The sequence below is a fragment of the Grammomys surdaster genome, unplaced genomic scaffold (genome assembly GCF_004785775.1).
Source record: "Grammomys surdaster isolate TR1022 unplaced genomic scaffold, NIH_TR_1.0 1019, whole genome shotgun sequence".
Classification (NCBI taxonomy): Eukaryota; Metazoa; Chordata; class Mammalia; order Rodentia; family Muridae; genus Grammomys; species Grammomys surdaster.
In genome coordinates, this window is record NW_021605438.1 from 145779 (window position 1) to 167616 (window position 21838).

General features: G+C 41.2%; 1 protein-coding gene across 1 annotated transcript in view; it reads left to right on the forward strand.

The window, feature by feature from the left end:
- Dnah9 (dynein axonemal heavy chain 9) overlaps positions 1–21838 on the forward strand; it is a 315810-nt gene that overhangs the window by 35255 nt on the left and 258717 nt on the right. The window contains exons 7-14 of the mRNA XM_028783166.1: positions 1051–1218; positions 3623–3739; positions 7620–7770; positions 9037–9151; positions 12308–12376; positions 14482–14608; positions 15247–15502; positions 16557–16798. Coding sequence (XP_028638999.1) covers positions 1051–1218; positions 3623–3739; positions 7620–7770; positions 9037–9151; positions 12308–12376; positions 14482–14608; positions 15247–15502; positions 16557–16798 — 1245 coding nt within the window. The remainder of the gene's footprint in view (positions 1–1050; positions 1219–3622; positions 3740–7619; positions 7771–9036; positions 9152–12307; positions 12377–14481; positions 14609–15246; positions 15503–16556; positions 16799–21838) is intronic.

Here is a 21838-nt window from a genome sequence, read left to right on the forward strand (position 1 = left end):
CTCTCTCTCTCTGTGTGTGTGTGTGTGTGTGTGTGTGTGTGTGTGTGTGTGTGCGTGTGTGTAACAAGTACATAGACTGAGAGCTCTTAACAGCAAAAACATCTTGGATCTTGGTTTGAAGGTCTTGTGACTTTAGGCAGGTCTTTGCAAGGGATGAATTCAATCTTCCCTATTCAGCATGCTCAGAAGACAGCCCTACTCTAAGACTTGACATAGGCTTGGAAAGTAATCTGCCCCAAGGCTTTGGGGCTATGTCATCCATCTGCCATTTAATTCTGAGTACAGCTGGGATGTGATGTGTTAATGATGACAGCAATACATATGCTGTCCTGGAAGCCACTTCAGTCCTATGCCTACACCAACTCAAGCTAGTTCCCACCACAGTGTCAGGGGGTGTTACTATTACTCTGCACCAGATGGAGAAACCAAGGGAAGAGATGGTAAGTATCTGCCTTCTGTCACTGAGATGGCAATGTGGTTTGGTGTGCCAAGAAATCATGTGTGTGTTGGGATGGGGGGGTCTTATATGGTAGAGGGAGTTGTAAGACGGGCAGAGGCATCTTCTGAACTGGTCATCTGAGCTGTTTCAGAGTTACTTTTTACCTCTATCCTCTCAAACATGAGGCCTTGAATTCACTATTACAAACAACCTGGCCTTGATCCTCCTGCCTCCATCTCCTCAGTGCCTGAAGTACAGGCATGTGTCACCATCTCTGGCTTGACATTGACACTTTGAGTAAAAATCTACACAAAACATACAAGTTATGATGATCTTTTGTAATTTGTAGTAGGACTCAGAGATGCTGAAGCATACATTTCATGATTTATTCCTTTATTCTGGCTTGTGTGAATCCACTTTATCTGTATTGTTCCTTGAGTTTGTTACGGAGTTTAACCAACCCATTCTATTAATAAGGCTAAAAACCTAGCCAGATTTTGCCATTTTTTAAACAGCTACCAGACCTGTAATTTCTGTCTCCTCCATCTGGAGGGGAGGGGAAGGGTGGTGATGATTCATTCCTTCAGTGGTTTTGTGAACTGTCCTAATAGGATCTTCTGAAGACAGCCTTGGACTTCAACAAGCTGGAAAAGCTTGAGTTCAGTGGCCTCAGAGGAAACTCCCTGAGTCAGAAAGTCCAACAAATGCATGAGGAATTTCAAGAGATGTACAAGGTCTTCTTGGACTGCTCCTATGACTGTTTGGACCCCAAGGGCACGGTAGGACTTGGAGGGCCTAAATCACAAACCTTGATCTTTCTTCAGCTACCTCTAGGTGGAGTGCCCAAGCATTTATGAGCTTTATTTTTTCCTTCAGAAGTCTATATGGCTCTGTGGTTCTAGTGGGTTTGTTATTTATTATTGCTATCAGGAGAAATCATCATTCCTGTGTCAATAGAGAAATCCTAATTATCCTATGTGCGGGTAGATAAATCAGAAAGGACCAAGCCATTGACTACTTCAAACTAATGCTATCTAGGGTTATTGGCAAAGGAAGACAGAGGAAGTAGTGGCTACTTTAAGGCTTCAAAGATTTAAGCTAAGCAAATTAGACCAGTTGCAAAGATACAAATAAATTCAAAGCTTCAATCATAGACCGCCAAGCAAACGCCAGGCATATTGGTAGAAGTTTATTTATGGTTAAGGGTTGAATAGAGGATGATCACTCGAGATAAGCCAAGGCAGGGAAGTACTATCTAAAGTTGGGGCCCAGAATCCAGGTTTCACTCATGGTCTCCCAAAGTCAAGCACCAGAAGAAAAGAAGGAATCTGATATGATGGGGAAAGGAAATAGGATTCTCCCCAAAGAAGGGCAGGATTACAGAAGAAGAAGTTATAATCTAGGAGGAAAAGCAGAAATTAGGGCAGGAATCTGTTATGAGCACATTCAGCTCCTAGGGATCCTTATCAGCCAGATCCATGGGGAAAGGACTTAATCAAAGTTCCATTAGTTGGAAGTATAAAAGAAAAAGAAGATAAATTACAAAAGAGAATGTATATGCATATATATAAATAATATACATATATTACATATGATGGATTTACAACTGTATAAAATTTCATACATTCTATTTGTTATATATTCATATGTTCATATATTATATGTACATATATATGTATTTTGTGATATATATATATATATATATATATATATATATTCCATATATATGTATGTATATACATAGGGAGTACAAGTATGAAAGCCTACCATAATACCACAATGTCAATAGAGCTAAAAAGTATAAATATGCTATATTGTCCTACTTTTCTTTGTTTTCTTAATGGGGGCTGAAGTGATGGCTATTGCACAAAACCTGAGTTCAGTCCCCAGTGCCCACACTTGGCAGTTCACAACCACTTGTAACTTTAGTTCCAAAATCTGACACCTTCTTCTGGCCTTTGCAGGTACCTGCACTCACATGCATACCACATAGACAGACTTTCACACATAAAGAAAAAGAAATAAATCTTTAAAATATAAAATAAGGACACATATTACTCCTGTAAAACAATAATAATGAGTAGTAATTGTACAAATTAGAGAATTGAGCCATCAAAATTTTCTTGAAAATTGCAATATCCTAAGAAGTGAGGCATGCTTAGGGCTGCCAGATAAAGAACAATAATTAAAAGACACTTATATTTTTTTAAAAAAAAAATAATTGTTTGTCTGCAACTCAGATTTAACTATGTACCCTGTGTTTTTATTTGCTAAATTAAGAAACTTAAGAACAATGGCTAATTGCCGCCTTAGCCAATTAAGGTGTACTTGGAAGGAATAATGTGTATTATTTTAATTAGTTTACTTTCCTTCTAAAGACTACATTAATTTGGAGACTCTGAAAAAGAGCTGCAGTTTGAACTGGGGGAGGAAGACGAGAAGATGGTAACCCTGGGGCTGTTGCTGCTTCAATAATCTTTAGGGTAATATGAGCTGACACTGTGGGCAGACTAGAAAGGGTCTCAGAAACGGAGAGAGAGGGCTGCAATAAGGAAGGCAAGTGGGTGCCAATTTTAGGTTTCATTCAACTATGCGATTTTGGCTAAAGCATCACACTCCTAGGGCATCATTGTTAGGTTCTGTCAACTTGACACACACCGAGACATTCCTAGGAAGAAGAAAACTCAGTTGGAGATTTGCCTCTATTACATTGGCCTCTGGACAGGTCTTTTGGGGCATTTTATTGATTGTTTGGTGGAGGAGGACCTAGCCCACTCTGGACACTACCAGCCCTAAGCAAGTGGGTCTAGTCTGTATTATTCAGCTAAGCAAGCAAGCAAACAAACAAACAAACAACCTAGCCAATGCACAGCTTTCCTTCATGGCTTCTACCTCGGTCCCTGCCTCCAGGTTTCTGCTTGAAATTCCTGCTCCAATTTCCTTTAATGATGGACTGTGATGTGGATGTGTAAGTCAAATAAACATTTTTCTCCCCAAGTTGGTTTTGTTCAGTGTTTTATCACAGCAACAAAGGAGCAAACTAGGACATGCAGTGAAGTTTAGAGAATTAAATAAATCTTTGGTATGACTGATTTCAGCACAAAGGTTAGCAGGCACAAGGTACTGCTGAGATTGGGTTGCAGAAAAGAATGGTTTTCTTATGTACATGTGATGTCTCCTCAGGAATTTGAAAATGATGTCTGTGAGTTTAAGAAGAGAGTGGAAGATCTTGACCGGAGACTGGGGACTATCTTAATTCAAGCATTTGATGACGTACCCGATGTGGAGCATGCCTTTAAGGTGGGTGCAAGAGGAGCAGAAATCTCACCTGTGTGTTCTCCTCAGTTCTCGTCAGAAGATAGTAAGTGTGCCCTTCTAATTCCTTCCCTCCTAATTCCCTCCTAAGGGGAGGGGGGCAATGAGCATATATATATATATATATATAAATTGGGCTTCCCAGGCAGATCATTCATGCTTTCTTAAAAGTTTAAAAATGCCTTAAAAAATGTCAGTACTCTTTTTTTTTTGATTCTGTGTGTCTATCAGGAGAATCACCATTAAGAGTAAAAAGGTCCAGTTTGGTGGCTGTTTTGGAACTATGGCTCAGAACTATTAAGGCTGCTTAACTACTAAGGCAAGGTTGCCTTGAGCACAGCATTTAGGAAGAAGGGGCTCACAGGATCCAGGCACCGGTAGCTGGAACAACTCTTGCCCTGGTCCTGTTTGCCCATATCAGACAGTAAGAAGAAGAGAAAGATGGTTTAGGATTGTGTGAGCATAAGTGGCTACACAATTGGGATGCTGATATAAGCTATAGGGTTTGGCAGGGTGAGAGAGGTCTCCAATGAACTGTGCAGAGGCCTGATGCCTTAAGAACTTGATTTAGGATACAGTCACAGGGAGAAGGAGCATTTTCGTTCAGAAGAAAAGAGAGGCTTTCATCAATGTTGTTCAAAATGAACTTCCTTGAGAAGTTAAGTTTTTAGTCATTAAAAATGTCCAAACAGAGACTAAATAGGACAATTGTCAAAGAGGCATAAACCTGGGGTAGGCAAATTTATACTATTCTAGATTATTAAATAACTCAAGTGTGCCATACTCCATTTATTGTCGAGTGTGTGTGTGTGTGTGTGTGTGTGTATGTGTGTGTGTATGTATGTGTATGATATTTAGTAAACATTTGTTATTTAATGACTCCTCTGCCAAGACTCTAATAATCCTTCTTCAAACATCATGAATGGTTTATGAGTGTCCATAGAATGATCCTATATACCATTAACTGGCATGACTAATTGAGACTCAGCACCAGTTACGATGTGAAGCTATAACTCTACTCATGTGTAGAGACTAATCTTTTCAATCCTTGGACTTTCTCTGCACCTGCCATTCCGCGGCTGTTCACGTGACTCATTGTGCTCATCCCCTCGACTCTGCTAGGACACGGTTGGTGCTACTTCTTTGTGTCTAAAGGTGCTTTCAGAATTTCTTCCACTAGAAGGTGTTTGGGGCCTTTCTCATGCTCTTTGAATGCTCCCATCATGAAACCACCATCTACATTTATCCAAGGAACATACCTCTTATCTACAGGTTTTAGAATGTTGAGTTCTTGAAAATACATAAAGTAAGGGTTCTAGACAAAAGAACAATGAACCCTTTATAGCTTTGGCCCTGGTCCCAAAACATCTGCTTGCAGCCAGACTCTCAAAGTGTTTTCATAAAAGCACATCCCTTATCTAACCCTAACTCTTCTTAACAGCTCTTGGAAACTGCTAGGGAAATCATAGACAGCCAGTTCCTCCTGCCCGATCTGTTTCTCTCTCTTGGCCATATCTCACAAATAGAAAAATTAAAACCTTCCCTCTTTCTTCACCCAGTGCAAATGTTCCAGTGGATATAAATTAATTCAAGTAAGTAGTTTTTAGGATTTGGGGAGCTGGCCAGAGAGATCACATAACTTCTGTTACTATTCCACAGTTATCTAACATTGTATGTAGCTAGGAAGCCATAGCCAGAGGGCATGCAAGTCAAAGTCCCCAAATCAGTGCTCTAAGATGGCCACAGTGGCTTCTCAGCCACCTTGTCTACATATTCTTAACAGGAGGCTTGAGTCCATAACACAGCAGAGAATGCACAGAACCCAGTTGCTCTCTTATGCCGTCATTCAAACGGAGCTGCTTTCTCAGGCTGAAGATAGCTCAGTGAGTAAAGTGTTTATTTTGCAAGCACAAGAACCTGAGTTCAGTTCTCAGACATCAAATTTTAAAAATCAGACTTTTTTTCCCCACAGTGCTTAAAATACAGAGACAAGTGAATATCTGTATCTAACCAACCTTAGCCTACCTGCCGAGTTCTAAGCCAGTCAGAAATCTTGTTTATAATAATAATGGTAGGTAGTACTTGGGGGAATGATACTTGAGTTGGTCCTCTGGCCTGTAGACACACACACACACACACACAGAGAGAGAGAGAGGGGGGAACACACGCACACACAATCTATTGCTTTCCATTCTGTATCTGGTTATAGAGAAAAAACTGTCCCTACAGACTTCCTTAGAAAAGGTCCAGCACCTTTATATAGGCTCAGAGTGCACCTGGAATCATTGAGGAAACACTTCAAGCTATCTGTCCTGGGAGACAGCTGATGTAGGATGTGTTCTCCCCCCATTGCATCTTTTCTGTGCTCAGCCATTATCCCTGGCATGGCCCAGAAACCCAGGACTTTATAGAACAACCTGAGATTCTGAACCAAGCTAAACTAGATCCTGACACTTGCCCTCTCTCCTTCAGCAGGCTTTGCAGGTTAGTGATAAAAATCAGTGAGGGAATGGCTTGGTGGGAAATGAGCTGGTAACAGCACGTGTTCGGGGTCTAGGACACAAGGGTCTATTCAGCTCCAGTGTTAGAATTTGTGGGCACGAACTTAACATTGTGTCTCTATTCTGATTTTCATTGACTTAAAGCAATACACAGCTGCTCCTTTTTTCTGCAAAGACTCAGAGAATAAATATTTTAAACTGTGAGCATATATTTTCATAGTTACCCACTCTGTCTCTCCTTGATTCTTTGTTTCTTTCTTTATTTCTTTCTGTTTCTTTGTTCTTTTGTTTCCTTCTTCCTTTCTTGCTTCCTTCCTTCCTTTCTTCCTTCCTTCCTTCCTTCCTTCCTTCCTTCCTTCTTTCCTTTCAGAAAGCTCATTTGAAAAGTGTCCCATGAGGCAAGGCCATGGACCAAGTTTGCCTGTGAGCTTCTGTCTGTGCGAACCTGACTTGAAGTATGAAGTAGAGATGAAAGCATATAATTCAGTGGTTCCCAACCCCATTGGCAAACCTCTATCTCCAAAAGTACTTACATTACAACAAATGACAGTAGCAAAATTACAACTATGAAGTCACAATGCAAATGATTTTATGGTTGGGAGTCACCATGACATGAGAACCTGTATTAAAGGGTCACAGCATTAGGAAGGTTGCCAACCACAATTTAACTGGATTCCGGTTTAGGAAAAGTAGTATCTTTACCAATACAGTTGAATCCCTATGTGACTTAGCCTCAGGCAGCATCACAGTTGAAAAATCACAATCCAAGTATCCTTAAATCATCTCTGTTTTCTGCTGATTTAGGAAACACCTAGGTCTGGATTTAATGTACAGAAAAATACCTCAAATTGCCATGCCTGTGATTGACATGGCAGCTGATTCCTCAAACTTCTTTCTGTCTCTTTCCATTACCACTGCTCTCCTGTGTCAAATTTTCTGTGTGTAGTTCAATGTGCTTTGCTGGTATCTTTGGTTTTCCTTTCATTTAGATTCTTGCAACAGAAGAACACGTGGTAGATACCCAGCAGGACAAGAAAAAGGCTAGGCGTAGTGGAACAGAGGAGTAACAATCCCAGAACTGAGGATGCAGAGGCAGGAGGATCATGAGTTCCAGGCCAAGCCTGAGTCACACAGTGAGAATTTCTCTCACAAAACCACCCTTTCCCCTAACAACTAAGAAGCTAAGAAAGAGGAGGGGGAAGGTTCTAGATATCCACATGCTAGTGGCCCAGCTGCAGTTCCACCATAACATATGTGTATGTGTATACTTAGACCTAGGAAGAAGAAAACATCAAACAGGAAGTAGAACTTTTGCAGCCTTTGGAAGGTAAAGTGCATACCCTCATCATCTTCCCTCTCTACAGCTACTAGACATCACAGGAACCCTCATCGAAAGACCCCTGATAGCACAGGATGTGTCACACAAATACCTGGTCCTCATCCAAATGTTCAACACAGAACTGGATGCTGTAAGGGTCATCTACAGTCAGCACATCCAGGAGGAGGCTGAGCATGGTAGGGTGGTTGCCACGGGGATGGGAGGGGTGTATTCTGTTACTGGGATGAGAAGGCACTTATCTTGTATTTAACTATCCACCCATGGGTCTACGATGCACTCCAAGAATCACCAGCATAGTCCATTTGGTGGAAATTCCAGATCATCTTGGGTGATTGCAGAGTTTACTGATCTGTATATTTCTTGGCATGGGAGGCTGAGATAGCCAGGGTGACCTGGACCAGTAAAATCTTGACCACTAGTGGTCAGCTGTGGCTTTGGTATAATTGGTGAGTTGATGAATCTCTGTTGCCATACTGGTTAATTGTCATCATAACTCAGTGTACATTTTATGAGCCTGAAAAGGAAGTTTTCTGTCCCTTGCACTGCCATACCCACTATGCCTCTAAAGGGAGAAACTGGTAGGAACCTGATAATGGGCAGTCACTTTACAGATGTGTGGTTCAGCACCATCTCCTCTGTCTACCTACTTTGGAGCTGTTGGCCACAGTCCTTTGGTGGCCATTCTTTTCATCTTCAGTGAAGGCTGGCTCTCATACTGAAACCAGTCACCTCTCACTGTCAGTTCATGTTTCGCTTTCAAATGTGTAAGACAGACTACGCAGCTAATAAAACCTGGAGCTGTCACACCTCTGCAATGGAGCTCCTGGTGAGGTAAAGGGACTGTCCCCTCTCAGCTCTGACTGAGAGTTAGAAATGCCAGCTGAGAGTGGAAAATTTTAATTTTACCAGAAAAGCTGAATGGTTTTGATTGTAGGTGAAATCTCACCTTTGCTAAATTCTGATAACTGTTTATACAGAAGTAAATTCAATGTATGGACTACGATCATAATACACAGGCTGCTGACATTCATCATCCACATGGCTTGTCCATTTATAACCTGACAGAATTCTCAAAGAAACCTTTGGCTGTTATTAAGCAAGGGAGATGCCACCCCAGTTTTTAAAATGAGAAAAGTGAGTCCCAGAGATACAAAATTATCTGTTTAAGACTGCTGCCTCGACCCTCAGTGTTCACGTTCAACTCTCTTGAGGTGTCCTAAAAAGAATTATAAACAGCTGCTAGACCAATTCAATCAGGATGACTTGGCAAAGGACCCATGCTCTCTGAGCTGTTGTGTTCTCCCAAGGTCTCTTTAGCAGGGCATTCGACTTCAGGTTGGAAATAGATGCAGCAATGTGGGGGTAACTGGAGAAGGCTCTCCTGGGGCAGAGGGAGCTGGAGGCTGCACCCCTCTCTTCAGGATAGTTGTTCATGTCTCCAGGATTTTCTTCAGTGCACAAGAACATGCCCACTATGGCTGGCGGCATCCGCTGGGCACAGGAGCTGAGACAGCGCATCAAGGGTCCCTTCAGCAACTTCAAAAACATACCACATGGGTGAGTATCTGATTCTTGAGAGGCATCTAAGACACATAAACACACACGCACACACACACACACACAGACACACACACCAGCCCATTGTTCTATGTTCAGCCCCTATGTAAGGTCTATCACCCCAATCATACCTGTGGGCTGAGATATGGGTCCTTCGGAGTTAACTTAAGCTGATCTCCATAGATGATTTCTAGAAGAAAACTAATCAGGGGCTTCATACTCAATGGAGGCCCTCAACATTACTTCTTGGGAAAAGAATTCTCTGTGCCCCGAGGCAACTGGGAAATATGAGTTCTTCCCAGATGTGCTGTGAAGACTATGTTAGAAATGCAGCTTCTTGGCCTCACCAGTTAAGTCTGAATCTGAACTAGGACTCTGTCTCTGTCTTTGTGACTGAAGGTAACCAGGTTAGGGAATCATGAGCCTGCTTCATGGCTGGACCTAGAAGCTGAGTGTCTTAGAAGACTCTCAGCTGCTAGCAGTGCATGAGAGGAAACATTGGGTTAAGGATGCTTCCTGCCTGGGGACAGGCAGTCTTCCTCTGATCCCTCTTTGTGGAAGACTTGATCCTGTTCAAAGCACTTGACATTGGCAAGTACAACAAAGGCAAATGATTTGGAAGCTGGCTATTGGCATTACAGCTTTTCTTAGAGTTAGAAATGTCCACAGAAACCACGGGCTCAGGAAGCAAAATTAAATGTCTTGAAAGATGTGAGACAGAGGTGACCGTAAGGTTCAGTCACTACCTCACTCCTGGGTCACTAGTGAGACATGAAATCCCAACATGAGCAGTTGAGATTGCAGAGGAGCTGATCTTTGCTCTGCTCTATGGAAGCTTTCCATGATGCATGCGGAGAAATCAGAGAGAAAGAAGGGAGGTGATGCCTCCCCTGTCCCAGAGACAACCAAGAAACAACTGAAAGAGGCTTCTGCACCTCCAACTTCCAACCTTTAGTTCCTTTCAATGCTTTCCAGCCATAGAGGATTTGACCAAGAGTGGGACTCAGCACCCAAGCCTCACACACATGCCCCTGTCTGTCTCGACCCCTTTGGAGGGGATCAGATGAACCTTTTACAGGAATTGCATACCAGATATTCTACATAGCAGAAATCCTGCATATCAGATATTTACACTATGATTCATAACAACAACATTACAATTATGAAGTAGGAAAAGTAAAAATATTTTTATGGTTTGGGGGTATGTGGGTCACCACAACATGAGGAACTAAATTAAAGGGCCTCAGCATCAGGAAGGTTGAAAGCCATTGCCTTAAAGCCAAATACAGAAGATGTGCAAGAGGGAGTCAAGGTTGCTTCCAGGCATAGGAACTGCATAGCTGTCATAGGTCTGGTTCTTGGAAAGCAGAGACTTCCCAAGAGGATGCTCTTGGGAGCTAAAGGACAGAGGGAACGGGGCTGGCTGGGCAGTGGGTAGGGATGAACTGCTGGTTGGCAGTATCAGGCTTCACTCGATCCTGCAAGGAGCACCCAGGCTTGGAGTCCCCACCTCAGCTAGTTCTTAGTCATGGAGTTTCACCATAAAGAACATGACTATATGCTAGATGAGTCCCAGTCCAATGCCCTTGTCTGGCTCTGTTGACACCGGTGCACAGGCGTGTACACATGCAAAGCACTCATACACATAAAATTAAAAAATAATAAAAAAGAGAACACTGTAGGTTTGTAGCACAAAGTGAAATGGAAGCATCATTGCATCGCTTCTGAGGACCCATCAAACCCACTAGGCAGCATAGCCTGACAGTGAAATAAACCATCTGCACCTCTGCCTTAGTCTCTCCAAAGCCAAGTCTGAGACTTGTGAGGTCATTGTGATGCCTGTAGAAATCCTGGAGCATGTGAGGGAATTAGGGAATAAGAGGTGCAATCCACCCACCTGGTCCAGAGCACTGAGATACTGCTGCTCATTCAGCACAAAGGAGAGCAAAGCAACCCAACGCTTTCTCTGCAGAAGTGAGAGTCCTTTGGAAGGCTCCAGGGATCCTGTAAAGAGACCTACAGAGAAAGCAGGAAGCGGATGTTAAAGATTTAGCAGTAAGCTGCCTTGTTTTGCTAGGAGGACAAATAAAAGCAGACTCCATGCAGTTAGTGTGAAGATATTTGAAAATTAAAGAGACTTCGCCAGTTTTTCCCAGGAACTGGACATTTATTTACTATAACAGCCAGTGTCAAAAGTGGTGGGAAAAGCTGAGAGTATTGCAGGGTTGACTCTGTTCTCTTCTGTGGTCCTCAGCATTCTGGCTGAAGCCTCTGCCATGCATGTGTGAGAAAACAGTGTTTGTGGATGCATTTCTGTGTGTAGGTGTGTGTGTGTGTGTGTGTGTGTGTGTGTTGCATTGCTTGTGTACATGTTTTAGGAGGAAAGAGGTAAGTGGGGCCTCATGCAAACATATCAAGGAATAGCAGTGTTTCTGAACAACTGTCCTAGATGGATTTCAGAAACCCTTTGTCTGTACATATCTAGGGAAAGGGAGACTCTGTCTACTATCTATCTATCTATCTATCTATCTATCTATCTATCTATCTGTCTGTCTGTCTGTCTGTCTGTCTATCTATCTGCTGATCATCATTTATCTAGTACCTATATATTATTATGTGATACATTGTCATAAGCATATATACATGCATGTAATGCTATATGGATTTTTCTTTATACACAGAAAACAGCATCACCTAAAATTTTTCTTTACTCCCTAAACTTGCTTTTTATTCATGTTTTGTGAAAATTCATCTATCTGGTGTATATATGACCAGCGTAGCCAAGACAGCAGTTGGTGGAAACACAGCATTAGACATCACACTGTACCTGCCATCTGGGGAAATGCCGGGAATTTTAGAAAGTACGGGTGCCCCCTAGTGGCCTGTGGAGGATGTTCAAGGAGGAGAATACAATCTCTTTCAAGGCCTTTTGAAAACTAGCCCAAAAGCTGTTCCATCTCCGGTTTGTTTGTCTTTTATTATTGTTGTTATATTTCTTGAGATGGATAAGATACCTGTATTTGTCTCAGGCAAGCCTGGAACACATGATCCCCCAATTATCAATACCTTCTCTATAGCCTGTAGTTTATTCGTAAGAAGGTAATGTTGGCCTTTGCTAACTGTATGTCTTTTTCTCCCCTTCTTGTGAATTGATAGGTGCTTGCAATCTGCTGAAGGAAAGCGAATGATACAAAAATATGAAGATTTACTCTCCCTGCTAGAAGAGTAAGCAGCCTCTGGGATTGTGTCATCCTTCAGATTACTTCTCCCCCAAACCCTCTCACCCCCACACCCCCATACCCCCTTACACCTCCACTCCCACACCCATGCCTTTTCCTATTCATAGGGCAGATTCTATATCAGCTATGAAATCTTACTGTGTAGTTTATGGTATAGCCCAGTTTTTTGTGACTACAGCATTCCTGGGCCTTAAGAACAAGTCTCTGGGAGAATGTAGCTGTATTCTGGACACTAGTATGTTCCCAGTGTCACTTTCCTGGGTCTGTGAACCTTGTGGAATGGAGTGGTAATCTGAGAAGCCTGAAATTGCAGTTGCTGCTCAGTGGACAGAAAGCAAAAGTTTATACTGCAAGGAGTGAAACTAGGTTCTAAAATATGTCCTCCATCCTTTTAGAGAGAAAGCATAAGAATGGAATTTGCACATGGGCCCATAATTTTTCCTGCTCTGGAGCCCAGTGAATATTTAGAGGTTCAGGGTCTATAGGCACCTCTTATAATATGGCCCTGCCTTTTGCTTTTGCTGTTTCTCTTTCTCCTGGCTCTATAGAATATAGGCATAAAGGCTCAAATTTTGATAATGCTTGCCATTGGGTTAGACAAATAAACTTATAGCTCGTCTACCTGTCAGAAACCCACGTGTCTACCCCTTTACCCTGTCAATATCTTAAGTGTATTTTCCCTTTCTTGTTGCCATCACTGGATTCTTCCCATAAAACCCTACACCTGCTTCAGATTGACTTGCTGTAGCAGCTTCCCGGCAGCCCTCCTTATTTGTGTCCCTTATGCACACACTAGCCAAATCCAATGATGTCACTGTAGCCACCATTTGAAAACCTCTCAGGGGTTCTCATTGTTCCCCAGTTCTTGCTTCCATCCAGCCTACAATGTAACATTCACCCATTATTCCCAGTTTTGTCTGGCTGTTTCTTACTTCCACACCTCGCCATGGCTTCTGATGGATTCATCCCACCACCTCTGCTCAGCCATGAGACGAAGTCAAGAAGGGCTCCATCATCTCCCCCATGAGGCTTTCTTTGATCTCTTCATCCCTGCTATCAGATGCTGGACACTCATGGCATAGCTCTAAGATTGATTGTTTTGTACTGTATTATACTGATCTTCCTGTGGTCCCCATCATTAGCTGTATTTATCATGAGTTATTAATTCATGAATTTATTCTCCAAGCTTAGCACATGGCATATACCCAATCAATGGGTGATGACTGAATAATAAATTCCACAAGCTACTCGAAGGTTAACGTGAGAGCAGTTGTTCCCAATATCTTCTCTATATTTCCCTGGAGCTAACCAGAACCTTCCATTCTTACCCCTAAAGATCATCAAAATCTTCTATTCTCTGATTGCAGTTGTACCACCTGCAAAAGGATGTATGTTATTAGAAATTTATGTGGTAAATTAATACAGAGGTTGTTTTTCTTTATCCTGGCTAGTTGCCCAATAACAACACAGAAAGACCAAGATTTATTTGCAAATTAAAAGCACAATAACTAGGCATTATTCGATCCTCATCCTGTAATCTAATCTGGCTACCTCTCAGCCCAAATTGCTGAGATACTTGCATTTTTATATTGGTCTGGCTCTCTGGGCTTCAGGTGTGTTTCCATGATGTCTCTCTGGACCCCTTCCTTGTGGTGACTCCAGTCTTTCTGCTTTTCTCTCACTCTTCCTCTGGCTGACAGAAGCCATGCCATATTTTTTTTTCTATTGCCTAATTATTGACTTTTTCAGCAGTGATTGACAAGGCATAGAATAAATGATGAGCATTGTTTGCACAAATTTGAGACAGGAGATTCTTAACATGAGCATTACAATGCCATGTCCAGATTGAAACCAGATAGTGGGATAGAAAAATTAGCTTTTCAATAATATACAAGGGTAAATTTTACACAGTGCACAATAACTTTATGCCTACAACCACCTTCAAAGATCAATGGCCTCCTGAAAGAGCTGGCTCATCCTGGCTGCATCAGACACTAGTCGTTTCTCCAGGTTGTTTTACTACAGAGCAGGACCAGGAACAGGGGATTCAGAGCCTGTGTATGAGGTAGCTGTTATCTCTTGTTGTTGCAGGTATGAGAGAAGACTTTATGAGGACTGGTGTCAGACAGTGTCTGAGAAGTCACAGTACAATCTCTCCCTACCACTTTTGCGTCGTGACCCCAACACAAAGCAACTCTCTGTCAACTTTAACCCACAGGTCAGCTAAGTGACAGTAACTTCCACTGTGGTCCCAGAAGCATTTCCTTAACTTTGCTGATTTCAAGGGTCAAGACATTTTTAAAAATAATTTCAAATGCAACTTGAAAGAACTTATACTCTGTACTCTTTTGTCACGCAATGAATCTCAGGTTGGACTACTTTCTTATGGTATTCAGGTTCATGATTTCTCTAGCCTTGACCAATGCATTTGATTTTTGCACAGTAGGAAATCAAACATGAGTTGAATAATGACAGAAACATTTCCTCAGGAATACATTGCTAAGTGACTTTGTCATGGTGCAAGCATCATGTGTGTGTACACAAACTGAAACAACTATGATGTTACTAGACAATTTGAATTTATGGGGCAGGGGCTCCTTTCTCAGCATCCCTTCCTCTCCCTCTTCTGTTTTATACTTCTGGCCATCTGGCTTACCTTCAAGTTACCTTCTTTCTTCTGAACCTTCCTCCCTGATGCTATGGTTCCTTAAGGATACCTGTAAGGAACTGATGGGAACAGAGGTTAACAAGAGGCCCAAGGTGTTTAGGCCTCCAAGACTCTTGGGTCCATCATAGACACAGCTACTTTCTTGCTGATCCTGAGCAAAAGCTACTTGTGTTTGCCTCTTTCATCAGCTGATTTCAGTGTTGAAAGAAATGAACTATCTTCAGCCCACCGAGGTGAAACCCATCCCTGAGACTGCAGCAGCCATGTTCTCCTCCAGGGAATTCTATCGACAGCTTGTGGCCAACTTGGAGTTGATGGCAAATTGGTACAACAAGGTCATAAAAATTCTGCTGGAGGTGGAATTTCCACTAGTGGAAGAAGAACTGCAAAATATTGATCTCCGCCTGAGAGCTGCAGAGGAAACTCTGAGCTGGAAAACAGAGGGTAAGAAAGAACAACCTCTAGTCAGAAAGGAATGAGAGCACTAAAGACCCAGTGAACTTAAAAGATTCTCTCATTATCCACCTGGACCCTGATCTGAGTTGCAAACACAAAACCAGCCTCTTTTCAGACATATACCCAAGTTGGAAAACACAGAGAGTCGGTCTTTCTCATCCTTTCCAGATGTAAGTTGTCAATATAGAAACCTCTATAACCTGTACTACAAGGGGCTTGTACATTGTCTATGGTGCCCCCATGTTCTCTTGCATATGCCAGATACTTTATCAATGAAATCTCAGATTGCTATCATCGGTGTTTAGGTTGTTAAACTAGGATATGAGCACAGAAAAGAAAGCAATGCATTTACTGCTCTGGCATCTTACAGTTAAATCCAGTAAATCTTTAGTTACTGCTGATTTCAAGATTGTGAAGGACTCTAGGGACAAGATGGAACATGTGGTATATTACTGTCAAAGAGTTTGCATTTGTGGGAGGGCAGAAGGCATATGTATAACCCAAATCATATAAGACTGACTATGGTTTTTTAAATCCATCATAAAGTTTAAAATGGAGTATAAAGAATGATGGAGTAGGGAAAACAATTAACACTAATGTCCTTAGAAAGCTAAGAGTTTAAAAAGAAGATCATCGTCAACTCATGAAAGTACCAAAATGTTCCATTAAATGTGTTAGGACATTACTCAGTACATGTAAAAGGATAACATTTTTAACATACAACACATTGCAAGTTACTATAAACAAAACATGATTAATCAAAAAAATCGTCAAATTCATCTGATATTCCCTGGTAATTATAATTCCTATGTGCTTGGTAGCTAAGTATTTGTTTGTCTTCCTGTATAATTGTAATTATGGGAAGGGCTGGCTTTTTAATACAACCAGGAAAGAGTAGAGTTTGCTGATAAAGAAAGTAACCTGTACAGAAAAGTCTCCTAAAGCCTGTAGGCACAAATTCTTGTCATTCATAGCACACAGTCCTTCAGCTTTGCCACCACCTTATGCCATTTTAGTTAATTCTATTTCTTTTGGGGAGCAGGCATTTGGGATTATGCCATGCAAATAACCAATAGCATTCATGACCTGGAACAAAGAATTCAGAAGACAAAAGACAATGTGGACGAGATTAAAAATATCATGAAAACGTGGGTGTCTCCAATATTTAAGAGAAAAGATGGGAAAAAAGAATGGCCCCTTTCTCTGGATGATCAGCAGGATCACATGGAAAAGTACTACAGTCTCATCAGGGAATCTGGCATTAAGATTCATGCTCTTGTTCAGGTAACAACTGGCCACTTAGACATTGTACCAAGAAGGGTATTTGAATGTTAAAAGGGAATCTGTGCATTAGAATAATCAATAGATGCTGAGTCTTCTGTAAGAATAAAGCTCTAGACGAATATATGATAACAAAAACTAATAGATAGTAGGACTCCCAAATCAAGGAGCCAGTACGAACACTGTCAAAATTAACTCAAGTCTCACACATAACTCCTCAAACTGGAAGGAGAAGGCAAAACAGAATCTTAAATCACCCACTACACTAACCACCCTCCCCTGCTCATACAGCCTGGTGTGGCTCTACTGCATTATTCTATGACCTACCTCTAAAGATCCCAGGGAGATGAGAGAGTGCATGGCATCCCTGGCTTTGATCAGAATAAGAATTCACAGTGCCACAGTTAATACAGCAAAGCTTTTGGCCTGTACTATGGTCAGGGCAGCCTCATGTCTCATTATCAACAACTGAAGCATCACTGTAAACAGTGGGAAGGATATAAATTTCCACCATCCACAACACTACCGAAAGGCTCATGCCAGAACTCAGGAATAAATCACCATTCTCTACAAATGTGGTTTGAAGGGCAATTAATATGCCCCATCATAAATATTAATGATGAACAAGTACATGAAGGAAAATTTCCTAAATTCACCTTAGAAAGATGGAAAACTCTTTTACTTGATTTTTTAAAAGCATCATCTGGTCCTAGAGTTAGTAATTTTAGAATGTATTGCTTATCTATTTTTTTCTAGTCTCACAGTATAGAAACTGAGTATCTTGACGTTAGTCTTTCCTTCTTTTGATGATGTCCCTTTGGCAATTTGTGGCCTCGTGCCACAGTCTTAACCTGCCTCATATCATCATTGGCTTCAAGTGTTTTCCTTGTATCACTTAGTTAATTCAATGATCATTTAGAAATGTGTTTTCTAATTTCCTTACATTTGGGGCTTCTCTACATATCATAATGGAATTGATATCTAATTTGACTCTATGATCAAAGAGATATTTTGAACTAACTGAGACTTGCTCTACATCCTAGACCACAGCCTATCTTGAAGAGGATTTCTTGGACATTGACAATAGTATCTATGGTTCCATTTTAGGTGTGGTACCCTCCAAGTAGGATGTGATTGATGGTTCTTTTAGGATCTGTAGGATGCTTTCTGGTCTTCTATATCTATTTTTTTCTATCAATGGGTACAGATAGAATATTAAAATCTCTGTGATTCAGTTTTATCTGTTCAATCCTTTAGTTTTGTCAAATTTTTTCACATAAGCTCTGTTGGCATAACAGTCACCATAATGCCCTGATGAACTTACTGTTGCTGTTCCAGCTCTTACACTACTACCTTTCCATTTCTAGGAGCTGATCTAGGTTTCGACTCAGTTTTATCCTGATTTTCATCATTGTGAAAGTCCCTCTTGATTTCCAATGATGCTCCTTCATCTTGAAGTTGGCCTTTTTCTGTTAATAATGTAACCTTCCCTCCTGCTTTGTTACTCTTATTCTTTGCATTGTCCATCTCCCCACACTCGTACCTTCAACCTATTTATTTCTCTGCAGTTAAAAAATTTCACTTGGGACTTCTGCCCCTAGACCAAGCAGAGAGGGGCCACCCAGAACCCCCTCTGACAGGCGATCTGAATTCTTGCTTAGGCTGCGAGGCTAAGCACTGCAAGGGAATATAAATAAAAGATAAAAATATCTCTCTGGGTTCCCTGAGGGACAAGCCTGACTGCATAGGGGTTGATGTCAAAAGTATCCCCTCTCCAGGAAAAAGACATCGGGATGGGTATGGCCCTCATGTCTCACTGGACAATGACAGGGGGACTGGAGCCATTACAAGGTCCCCTTCAAATACTGGAGGTCAGGCCTCTATCCTCGCCTTCGCAAGATTAGAATTGCCACAGCCCTTCTATACTTAGAGAAGGGAGGAGATGTCAGGGGCAGCCTTGCTTACACACTGAAGGCCTAAAATCATCCATAGGCCTAAAATCAGCAATAGGCCTGTCATACATGTATACTAACACCAAGTCTTGGGTCTCAGTGGAAAAACATTGAAACAGATGGCTATAAGCTAATGTAAACAGGCAGCTTTTGTGGAAATTTACAAGCCTGAGTAGTCATAGACCTTGTAAATAGGTAGCCTTGGCAGACAATACCAACTTAGATAAGGACAAGTGAGTCATAGGCAGAGTCATAGTGACTTGTCCCCTGAACCTTCACCCAGCCGATACCCAGTTCTGAAAGATATCTGTATTCCCCCTGAACACCCACACTCCAGTGTCATTCCCTCCCCCACATCCTGCCTTTCTGTGTTTATAACCCCTGTGTGAATGAATTGTGATTTGAGAAAAAAATAAATTATTTTAAAAAATTCCCTTTGTAACAAGTATATAGTAAAGGCATTGATAATTTCTTAGATATTGAAAAAATATGTGTATATGTGTAAGTGCATGTGTATGTGTGTACACCAGTGACCATGGAGTCTAGAGATGGCACTGGATCCTCAGACACTGAAGTTATATGTGGTTGTAAGTCACCTGAATATATGTTGAGAACCAAATTCGGGTTTTCTATGAGCACAGTATGTGCTCTTAACTATTGTGCCATCTTTCTTGTTAGACCCAAGAAATGCGTTCTTAGCACTAACAAGTCTACTTTTAGTTGGAGGGTTTGGACTGATTATGTGCAGTGTGGAGATAATGGAATTTAACTCTGTTATGTTCCCACTTGTTTTGTTTTTTTCCTTCCTGTCTGATTTTCTTTATCCATCTCCTTGTAGGCTCACATATAATTTTCAGCATCCTATTGACAGCTCAGTTGCTGTTCCAGCTCTTACACTACTGCCTTTCCATTTCTAGGAGCTGATCTAGGTTTTGACTCAGTTTTATCCTGAGGTGAAAAGACCTTGGACAGTGCAGGTCCACTTAAACCCTCCTGGTTAGCTTGGATGGTCCACTTGACTCACCTAGGTAGGGAGTTTCAAAGAGTGATCTCATTTAGGCTGACTTGTGAGCAAACCTGTGAGGAATTTTGTGACTGGGATTATTTGTGGTAGGAAGGCCTTCCCTGAATGTGGGTGGCATACGTTTCACAGGCTGGGTTCTCAGCATGGAAATGTTAGAGAGTAACCTGAACACTAGCATGCAAGCCTAGATTCATTGCTCTCTGCATTTGACTGTGAATGTATTGTTCGGCTTCAGGCATCTGCTGCCTTGACTTCCACACAATGATGGACTAGAGGTTGTATGTGTGTGTGAATGTGCACTTGCACACATGTGTATGCATGAGTGTTGTGTTTTGGTTTGTGAGGGTATTTTGTTTTGTTTTATTTTTGTTGGTGGTAGTAGACTTTCAGGAGGCTTATTTTGATTTTGAGGGAGAGGGTAGGATATTTTATCACAGAAGTAGAAAACAAAACTAAGACACCCTCATTATATGACATCTATGCTATATCGATATATTAATATAATAAAATAGCAATCCAGTCATCAATATATTAAGTACTGCTAGACTTTTTTCATTAACATTTTAAAGAAGACATTTTTAAAGTAGGAGGAAGTCTTATTGAGGAGAAGGTGTCGAAAGGAGTGGGAGAGAGATGAGGAAGAGCCATGAGGAGTGAGTGTATTCAAATACATTACATGCATTTGTGAAATATTCAAAAGTAAATACAAATTTAAAGAAAATAATAGGAAATGTATTAATCACCACATTATAAGTGATTCATCCATCTTCTTTGTAAAAATAGCTTAGGAACTTTGATATGTTCTCTTTTTACCTCCACACATGTCAAGTCATGCTTTTTATTCTTTTCTGGAGATCTGTGCTTCTATCCATACCCTCTTAGACCTAAGGTATCTTCTTTAGTCTCCTGGAGTTCAGGCCTAATACTGACACATTAGCTTAGCTTTGGGTGAGATGTGTCCTGACTTCACCCGGTTTTGGAATGGCAGCTTTACGGGATATCGAATCTTGTGCAGTCTTGTTTTCTTTTATCCATTGTTGCTTGGTCTTCATCCCCCACATTATATCCCATAAGAAGCAAGCCGTAATTGTGTCTTTGTTTCTCTGTGATATATTGCCTCTTCTTAAGTTGCTTTTAATAGATGCTTAATCTTTTCTCAGTTTTCAGTTGGCTATGATGTACCTAAGTGGATTTTCACTGCAATCACCCTACTTGGAGTTTGCAAGCTCTTTGGATCTTCTTTTCACCAGATTTGAGAGTATATTTTAGTTTCATTAGTTATTTGCTTTGTTGTTGTTTGGTTTTTGAGATGAGGGTCTCCCTGTTTAACCCAGACTGGTTTTGAAGTCATGATCCTGCTGACTCAACCTACTGAGATTTAGGATTGCAGGTGTGTGCAATACATGTTTTGCTTACCTGTTGGTTTGTTGTTTAACAACTCCAATAGTCTTGTCTAATAATTCCAAATCTGCTCTGTTTTCTACATCTGACTTTTTCTTTAGTGAAATAGAACTTTGTCGCATAAAATAAGCCTACCAGTTACTTAGTGTAAAACATACATCCTAGCACCTGTGAGCCAGTGCACATCATCATGTAGTATAATTTGCATAATGATGGGTTTAAAGTCATTAAGAAAACCTTAAATCTACTTAGGATGTAAAGGCATTGGTAATGCATCTTAAAATTTTTAGAACCCTGACACTTAAAAGCAGGATCGTGAAATCACTAAGCTCCAGCAGGATCTGTAACATGGCAGTGTTTCCTCAAGGGATAAGTATGAATCACTTTAGAGAGTCACCTCTCCAGGTTACCTATTGCCTTCTCTGAAAACATCAGCTCCCCAGAAAGAAGCTGTAAAGTCTTAATAATTATAAAAATGATGAAAAGCAGATGGCTCTCTGTGCTGAGAATCATTGAGTACTTAGGCTCCCTCTCCTTGATGGCCAAACCTTGTTACCATGGTGATACTTAGGCTACCCTAGGTCAAGAAGAAAGAGATAGAGGGGAAGGGGGAGGGGAAAGAGGAAGAAAAGGAGCCAAGATGGAGAGGAGAGAGACAGAGACAGA